The following is a 9608-nucleotide window of genomic DNA, read 5'->3' as shown; positions in this document are numbered from 1 at the left end:
AAAATGACGTTTCTCCCCGCGACGTAATTCGACGTTATGTTGCTATGGTTACTAACTAACATCCCCATCGACACAGTAACGCGAACTGTCTTTTTCTAGTTAGCTTAATTAGCTAATGTCAATCTGTAGCTGTCTGGCCCAGAAGTGTTACTTTGAATATTAGTTCGCAAGCAGTAGCAATAGCATGTAGTGGAAACGTTAAACACATTCACATATCCAGTGTCGTAACGTTAGACATAAAGAACAGGTGAGTGGGTAACGTAACGTGACGTTAACTGCCGAAGAGGGACACAGTTGACTGAATTATTCGAATGCCATACCACGCAACGTTAGCTTGTCAAGATGTGTTGCTGTTGTTTGTTTTAGCTGCAGTTGTTTGTTATTGTGTCGGCCGCCTGTCACATGTTAACGTTACCGATTTGTATCTTACCTCTGTCAATCAGTCCATGAAGATGAAGAACATAACATCGACCTGTGGTACAATAATCGAAGCAGTAACTGTAAGGAGAACAGAATCAGCTGATGCCCAAGAGATCGATAGCCTAATCAATCCCACCACAGTTGCAGTTTTTGGGAGAATCAATGTAATACAACTTTTGTAAGTACTGGAAAGTTGAAAACGGCGATGTTTCAATGTCACATACGTGAATATCTGGATGTTAAGCCAGGTGTGTTGTTTAATTTGACAGAGTACTTAAATGTTCTTTAATTGACAGAGAGAAAGCCAATCTGGCAGTAACCCTGACCAGTGCAAGGAATGAAGTTCTGGCCCATGCAGCGTTCTTTGATTATCCCATCGGAGACATTGTAGATCAAGCTCACTGGGAACCTTTTCTACATGACAATTTCAGCACTGAGAAATGCACGGTTGGTATCATCAATCAAGGCTATTATAGACCCATTATTTTATGTTGTAATTACTATATACTCTGTGTTGACTGGTGCAGTAGTAACTTTTTTCCCTCTTCATTGCAGCCTCTGAACACACTTTTCCTGCACCTTTTTGTGGCACAGTCAATTTTTGCTGATGGAAGTCTAAAGGAGATTATAAGGTATGGGAATATTGGTGCTGGGCAGTCCGATTGGCGTGTAGCTTTATGCCAAGCAAGCAGTGCAAAAACTTACCGTAGTGGCATGCAGTAATGCGCCTTTCATTTTCCGCCGCCCAGCGCCCAGGTCGCGCGGAAATAGGCTGTCTATTGCCATTCTCTTTGACAAACTCTAACCTTAACCAGCTCCTTAACAACGCCTAAACTTAACCGTTCTAACCTTAACCAACTCCGAAACCATGCCTAACCTTAACCATAGAAATTATATTGCCATTCTCTTTGACAAACTCTAACCTTAACCAGCTCCTTAACAGCGCCTAAACTTAACCGTTCTAACCTTAACCAACTCCGAAACAATGCCTAACCTTAATCGGCGAAAGAATACACGTTAAAAAAAAATCACGTTAAAAAATATTTTCGATGGGATTCGAACTCGCCAGCAAACAAGCCATAGGATCCACAGCCATGTGTCCTTGCCAATTGAGCTATTGCTAGATACTGAATTTAGGGGCGGTGACTTATATATATTGAGCTCCGCTCGTGTCGCATGCGCGGGCACCTCGCGCGAGCACGCCGGCGCACGCACGCACCTACCTGAGCGAGCACGCCGCCGCCGGTGCACGCACGGTAGCATTTGTCTGAAAAGAAGGGCGCTTTACCGCACTAGCGTGCGGTGACGAATGCGGAAGCATTTTTGCACTGCTTGCTTGGCATTAACGTACAGGCGTCCGATTGTGTGTGTGTGTCTGTCTGTCTGTCTGTCTGTCTGTCTGTCTGTCTGTGTGTGTGTGTGTGTGTGACAGTGTGTGACAGTGTGTGTGTGTGTGTGCGTGCGCGTGTCTCTAGTCTATGATCATTTAGTGAAGCCTTGGTTTAAGTTTGCATCGCTGCTTCACTCCATTCCAGTGCGCACCTCACGGCCCTCAGAGTTTGAATTCCAAGCAGGAAACTCGGGCATGACCTCTCAACTATGACTTCACTGAGATGCAGTGATCTGACATCATGTCACAATGGTGGCATATACTATGTAGACAACATCGTTTTAATAATCTAAAATGTATAAGACAATAGATTCTCTTCAGCACCAGTGTGGTAATTCAACACAGTTTCTCTGCATGTATTGTGCTCAGGACACCAGCAACGTTCTCCCATAGATAATCTAAGATAAGATAATATTGATCCCCTTTATTGATCCCCTTTACACATCTTAGGGAGCAGCATGGGGAGGGGGGAGGGGAGCTACCGGTATGGGCAGGGTAGTAGTAGAAAGACATAAATATAGGCAATAAATCTTTTTCTGAATATAGAAATATGAGAAAAAATAAACAGCATAAATGTAACTGAGGGGTACAATTCCCTGACTGTATTGTTAAGTATGGTAATATTAAACCACTACCTCTTGTACTTTAACTTCTGGCCATCCAGTACATGATATAAATATGATGAACACTTTCCCACCTGATGAAACGAAGTCCACACAAATGTACAAATCGAATATTTAATATAGCAAAAGGTATATACAACGTTCACTTGTTTACACTTATGATTTGAAATATGCACTTGTATGGCAAATGAGTATTCGTAGGTAAATCAACATTGAATGTCCAATCTCTGGTTACGCAGGGAGTAAGTATACAACCTGGTTCTTTAGGAAACTATAGCGATGGTACTTAAATGATTATAGCTGGATACACTAAGGGGGGGGGGGGGGGGGTCCCGCTGGTTGTAAGACAGTAGGAGGGGGGGGTTAGAGAAGCCGCTGGCGGTATCCCATCTGGCCGACGGTTTCTTGGGAGAATTCAAAGTCTTGAACACGGTGCCCACAGAACCTCGGTCCGCAGACGAATACAGCTGGACCCTCTGGTGGACGGTAGCTGCCGGTCCACAACGGAGAGACGTGAGGCGACCTCACTGGTGTAGAGCGCCGTCTCACCTGGAGTCCTCTCCGGGGGGTAGTTCCAACACTCCGCAGTGTTGGCCGTTATCCATGGAATAATCAAAGCACCCAAAGCATAATCCAAGCCGTGGAAGGCTCGCCGTCGTCCGGGTAGAGTAATCCAATATACAGGTCCAGTCGCCCTGGCCCGGAGCTCCTCGGATGCAAGCACCACTAGTGGTCTGCCCAGCCTGGTTAAGCGTCCAGATAACGTCAGGAACGATGGGGGTACTGATAACTTTATAACTCTAACCGAACGATGCACCATACATAAATAGACTATTATTAGCTTAATAGAATACGTCCAACTCGACGGTATAGTGCCAAACTATGACTATTCAACTATTAATCCACACGATATCTCAATGCCTATTCTGAGGCCAAGTAGGCCTTACTGCACCACACGTGCGTCGTGGGTGAGGCTTCGCGTCTGTTACTCTGTTGGAGGGTAAAGAACTGGACTAAAAAGAAAGTTCTACTTTACTTGCGCCATATATATATGCGCTGTGAACAAATAGTACCATTCGTATTTCGCCAGACGTATTCCTACGCGTAACCGGGCTTGCCTCGGCATGTTGGGCGGCACGATTGAACTTGAACCTAGGGGTATGGCTGCTGGCGCCAGGTTCTCGTCCAATGGTAGAATGAAACTATTATGGGCTGTTTAGTAGACTAAAGGGATATTCAGTGCATATTGTACAAGGAATATACAGGGGATATCAAACGATATACAAATACTATTTAAGTATATATATATAAATAAATACATATATTCGGTTTAATCTGATCCTTCACAACAGCCGCCCCCTAATTAGTCCCACCTAATTAGCTAAACAGAGACAGATTAACCGCACTGTCTACCACTCAAGGTCCGCTGTAAGGGTCAGTCAACTCACAAAGTCATGGGGTCATGGTCATCATCGATAGTATCTGGGAGTCGGGGCAGTTCTATTAGCCTCGCCACGGGTCGTGTGTAAGTTCGCCCTTGGACGAGTACTTCAGCTGCTCGGACCTTGCCATCGGCACCGGTGATCACTTTGCTTACGCGGCCAACCGGCCACATAGCTCTGGGTAGTGACTGGTCGATAATCATGACGACTGTTCCTTCTGTCAAATTGTCTCTCTCTTTTACCCACTTCTGGCGGGTCTGTAGAGACGGTAGGTAGTGGAGTAGGAAGCTGCTCCAAAACTTGTCAGCTAGTACTTGACTGTACCTCCACATTCTTCGGCCGTTCGCTTCTTCAGGCCTGTACATTGTCTGGGGTAGCGCGGGGTCCAGCCGCCCCATTAAGAGTGTGTTGGGGGTGACTGGGTCGACATCTGCTACATCACTGGAGACGTAACCGAGGGGCTTTGAGTTCAATACTCCCTCGATCTCCGTGAGGACTCTCTCTGCTCCTGCGTGGTGTACATCCTCGTCGTATTTCTTTATGATCAGCTCTGTGACCTTGTGTCGGCTGTTCAAGACTATCGGGTACTTAATGTCATCCGGTAGATCGGGGGCTCTCCGCAGGCGACCACCCACTCTGATGAGATTATGGGCGTCACTCTCGGGTGCCAGGTGGAGCAGTCTGCTGTCTGATGGGACGGGCTTTCCTCCCTGTAGACAGTCTAGCTCATCGGGGAACGAGTCTCTCTGGGCTCGTTGTAGTAGAAGAAGTTCTGCTTCTTCGTAGTCAGCTGCTGACATGTCAGTGGTGGACTGAATCTCTGGGTGGTGCCACAGGAATGTCCTCTGCTGCGCACTCTCTAGGGTAATGCAGTCATCTATGTTGGGGTCTGTGGAGGCGACTGTGCTCAGTCCACAGAACATAGGTTTCTTGTTCTCAGCCTCCTCTTTACTTGCTTCCCGTGGGGTGGGCGTAGGCCACTCTCCTTCCGGGAGCTTGAGGAATTCTGGTCCGTCACTGTAGATGTTGCGACGGGTGAGGTCATCCAGAGACATTCCCCGGGTGATGACGTCAGCTGGGTTGTGTTTGGTGTCCACATACCGCCAGCTCGCTGCTTCGGTTAACTCTTGAATCTCGGTGACTCTGACTCCCACGAAGACTTTGTATCTGCATGAATCAGACTTGATCCATGTGAGTACTGTCGTGGAATCTGACCACAAGATTGTTCTGTGCACCGGAATGGTGAGTTCACGTTGGATTAACGTGGCTAGATGCGCTCCTGCTAGGGCTGCGCAGAGCTCTAGACGCGGGATAGATTGTTGCTTTCGTGGGGCTATTCTTGAGCGGGCCAGGATGAAAGCAGTGTGTATCTTTCCTCCCTTCTCTTGGGCACGCAAGTAGGCCACCGATCCATAGGCTACTTCGGAGGCGTCGCTGAAGACGTGTAGATCAATCTTGCATGTCTCTGGCCTCACTGTGGATGGGAAGTAGCTGCGGCGTATGTTGACGCCTGGGAGTGAGCGGAGTTCCGTCTCCCACTCTCTCCATGTTGAGGCAAGGTGTGCGGGTATTGGGTCGTCCCAGCCCTGGTCCTTGTCCCATAGTGCTCGTACAATCATCTTTGCCCTGGTGGTGTAAGGTAGAATACATCCCAACGGGTCATATTGTCTGGCGAGTGTTCTGTACACACTCCGTCTGGTGGTCGGTGTAGCCGTCGACCTTCCCTGCTCTGGAGTCAAGGGTTTGTGTCTATAGTGGAGCGAGTCTGTTTTGAAGCGCCAGACTAGTCCTAGTGTCATTTCTTGGGCTTCTCCTGGGATGGTCGCCATCCAGGTCTCGCTGCTGGCAGCCTTGTCCGCGGGGGAGAGGCTGCGCAATACGTGCGGGTCGCTGCTGGCCCACTGCCTGAGATCAAAGCCGCCTTTGATCAGGGAGGCGCGTAGCTTGATTAGGAGAGCCTCGGCTTCTTGTTGAGTCGAAACGCTTTGTAAACAGTTGTCCACGTAGAAACTGTTCTTCACACTGTGTCGGACCTCTTCATCTGCTGTTGGGTCCTCTACGACGTGTTTCTGTAGTGCAAATGTAGCACAGCACGGGCTGCATGTGGTTCCGAAGGGGAGTACTTCCCACTGGTAGATGGCTGGGTTCTCATCTCCGATCCTCTCTCTCCATAGGAACCGCAGCAGGGGCTTGTCCTCCTCTACTAGTCTCACCTGCAGGAACATCCCTTTGATATCCCCGCTGATAGCCACCTTGTCCTGGCGGAAGCGCAGTAGCACGCCTAGTAGGGAGGGGCCGAGTGTGGGGCCGGGCAAGAGCTCTTTATTCAGATTTTGGGATCCGATCTGGTAGCTGCAGTTAAACACAATGCGGTCCTTGCCGTTGTGATGGACCTTGTGATGCGGCACGTACCATGATTCGGTCGTCTGATCGGCCTCTTTAATGTCAATCTTTGTTACGTGTCCCGCTGTGATTAGCTTCTCAATCTCAGCGCGGTACACACCCTCTTGAGCGGGGTCTTTGGCTAGGCGCCGCTCCGTGTTCAATAGATAGCGCTCCGTGGCGTCTTTCTTTGCGTGAAAGGTGGGCATTCCCTCTCGCCTCAGGAGTGGAGTTGCGTATCTCATCACTCCGCCGACTGTGACTCTCTTTGTCCCTTGCTCGAGTAGGTTGATGGCGTAAATGTCTTCTTTAGAACGAATATCTTTCTTTTCGTTCTGAAAGGGCATTGTCTCTAGTGTCCATAGCCTCTCGACATGCTGCAGGAGAGTGGTGTCTTCTTCTGCCGGTCTCTTGCCATATTCTCTTCCGTCTGAAGGCGTCTCATCTCCAGGCGTGTGCGCTCTTCTTCGCTCCGTTGCTGTGCTTGGAGGCGTTCTCTTTCAATGGTAAAATGTTCGCGCTCGCTAAGCGTCTGTGCTTGGAGTCGATCGCGTTCGGTAGAGGCTGTCAGGCTGATGAGGAACGCCTGTTGTAGCATCCTCTCCGCTTCGCTGGGGGAAGGCGGTTGTGGAGGTGAGCCGCTCCTGGGTGAGCCGCTCCTGGGTGTACTCGTTGGGGAGTCCTGGAGCTCTATTTCCTCGGCGCTCTCCTCCTCTTCTTCCGTGCAGAGTTCTCTCTCTGTAGGGTTGTCTTCCTCCCGGGGCTGGTCGGGGACTACTTCTTCGGTAGTGGCGGGGGGTAAAGGCATGTCAGCTCCCTCCTGGTCCCCACCGTGAGCTTGGTCAGTTACATTAGAACCTACTAGGGCCTCTGTGGTCGGGGAAACCTGGTCGTTAAGGTCAGACATAATTTTACTTTCTACTTTTACCGCGTTTACCGTTTGTCGAAGGCTAGGTAGTTGACTGACAGTGTAATCCTCTAAGTACTGAGGTGGCTGTCGTCTGCGCGGGCGTTCTAGGTTAGGAGGACCGTTTCGTGGAGTGTTCATCATAGGCCATTTCAATATTAATAACACTATATTAATATTACACTAGTTACCCTCCGGCTCGAAGGACCAATTGTAACTGAGGGGTACAATTCCCTGACTGTATTGTTAAGTATGGTAATATTAAACCACTACCTCTTGTACTTTAACTTCTGGCCATCCAGTACATGATATAAATATGATGAACACTTTCCCACCTGATGAAACGAAGTCCACACAAATGTACAAATCGAATATTTAATATAGCAAAAGGTATATACAACGTTCACTTGTTTACACTTATGATTTGAAATATGCACTTGTATGGCAAATGAGTATTCGTAGGTAAATCAACATTGAATGTCCAATCTCTGGTTACGCAGGGAGTAAGTATACAACCTGGTTCTTTAGGAAACTATAGCGATGGTACTTAAATGATTATAGCTGGATACACTAAGGGGGGGGGGGGGGGGTCCCGCTGGTTGTAAGACAGTAGGAGGGGGGGGTTAGAGAAGCCGCTGGCGGTATCCCATCTGGCCGACGGTTTCTTGGGAGAATTCAAAGTCTTGAACACGGTGCCCACAGAACCTCGGTCCGCAGACGAATACAGCTGGACCCTCTGGTGGACGGTAGCTGCCGGTCCACAATGGAGAGACGTGAGGCGACCTCACTGGTGTAGAGCGCCGTCTCACCTGGAGTCCTCTCCGGGGGGTAGTTCCAACACTCCGCAGTGTTGGCCATTATCCATGGAATAATCAAAGCACCCAAAGCATAATCCAAGCCGTGGAAGGCTCGCCGTCGTCCGGGTAGAGTAATCCAATATACAGGTCCAGTCGCCCTGGCCCGGAGCTCCTCGGATGCAAGCACCACTAGTGGTCTGCCCAGCCTGGTTAAGCGTCCAGATAACGTCAGGAACGATGGGGGTACTGATAACTTTATAACTCTAACCGAACGATGCACCATACATAAATAGACTATTATTAGCTTAATAGAATACGTCCAACTCGACGGTATAGTGCCAAACTATGACTATTCAACTATTAATCCACACGATATCTCAATGCCTATTCTGAGGCCAAGTAGGCCTTACTGCACCACACGTGCGTCGTGGGTGAGGCTTCGCGTCTGTTACTTTACTTGCGCCATATATATATGCGCTGTGAACAAATAGTACCATTCGTATTTCGCCAGACGTATTCCTACGCGGAACCGGGCTTGCCTCGGCATGTTGGGCGGCACGATTGAACTTGAACCTAGGGGTATGGCTGCTGGCGCCAGGTTCTCGTCCAATGGTAGAATGAAACTATTATGGGCTGTTTAGTAGACTAAAGGGATATTCAGTGCATATTGTACAAGGAATATACAGGGGATATCAAACGATATACAAATACTATTTAAGTATATATATATAAATAAATACATATATTCGGTTTAATCTGATCCTTCACAACAATAAACAAAGGTGCAGACAAGTGCACACCAACCAGTGGTGCTGAAGGAGGCCATTTCCACCCTACATTGTCGGGAGCGCTTTGAGTGTCTAGAAAAGCACTATATAAATGTAATGAATTATTATTATTATTAAGTGTCTGTATGCCCTATTGGTTATATTATACGTTACAATACATATAGGCAATAAATAATTAGAACCGAATGTATACTATGAGTAAGAGTAACAGTAAACGGTAAACAGTATGTACAAGGTGCCGTATACACTAGGTATTGTTTCTCCCTCACTATTTCCAAGCTGGCCATTGGAACACACTGAGGTCATAATTCCAACCTCCCAACTGGAAGCTTCCACCCTCTGTGTTTGAACGGAACATGGCATAATTACTTGATGGGTGGGGGACTGAATGATGGGTGGATGATGGTGGGGGACTGAATTATGTGTGGATGATGGGTGGGGGACGGGGAAGGAATGATGGGCAGCCCGGCTAGTTTCAGGGAACTCAAACTATTCTGAGCTTTCTGACTGGAACTCATGAGTGGGAGAGGTTAAATTATATTTTACCACTATGTACTGTTGGTATCGGTACGTACTGTCGTGGAAATTACTAAGAACATCTGATGAGCCCAGTAAATCATTCTGAGTCGAGTTATATAAAAAAAGAAGACAGGGTTTCAATTGCCATTCTAGGCATGTGCAGTTTTCCCAGCCTCAACCTGCATTGGTCCAAATTCTACACCATTACCATTCCAGCACATGGAATCAGACGAATGAGATGTACCTGATTGTGTTTTCGTTTTTTTGTGCTGTGAACAATTTTGATTATGATTGAGCATTTGATTATGAAAGGGTAGGCTGAATCTTCATGCATCCTTCT

At 47.8% G+C, this 9608-nt stretch overlaps 1 protein-coding gene across 1 annotated transcript in view; it reads left to right on the top strand.

Moving 5' to 3' along the window:
• Positions 1 to 452: 452 nt before the first annotated feature.
• The window catches only part of cfap61 (cilia and flagella associated protein 61), a gene marked incomplete at both ends in the record, with an annotated part of 51407 nt that continues 42251 nt past the window's right edge, over positions 453 to 9608 (top strand). The window contains one exon of the mRNA XM_084309239.1: positions 453 to 598. Coding sequence (XP_084165365.1) covers positions 453 to 598 — 146 coding nt within the window. The remainder of the gene's footprint in view (positions 599 to 9608) is intronic.

Source organism: Notolepis coatsorum (assembly GCF_963971535.1).
Source record: "Notolepis coatsorum genome assembly, chromosome: 1".
Lineage (NCBI taxonomy): Eukaryota > Metazoa > Chordata > Actinopteri > Aulopiformes > Paralepididae > Notolepis > Notolepis coatsorum.
The sequence above is the reverse complement of the archived record's forward strand: the minus strand, read 5'-3'. Positions and strand labels throughout refer to the sequence as shown.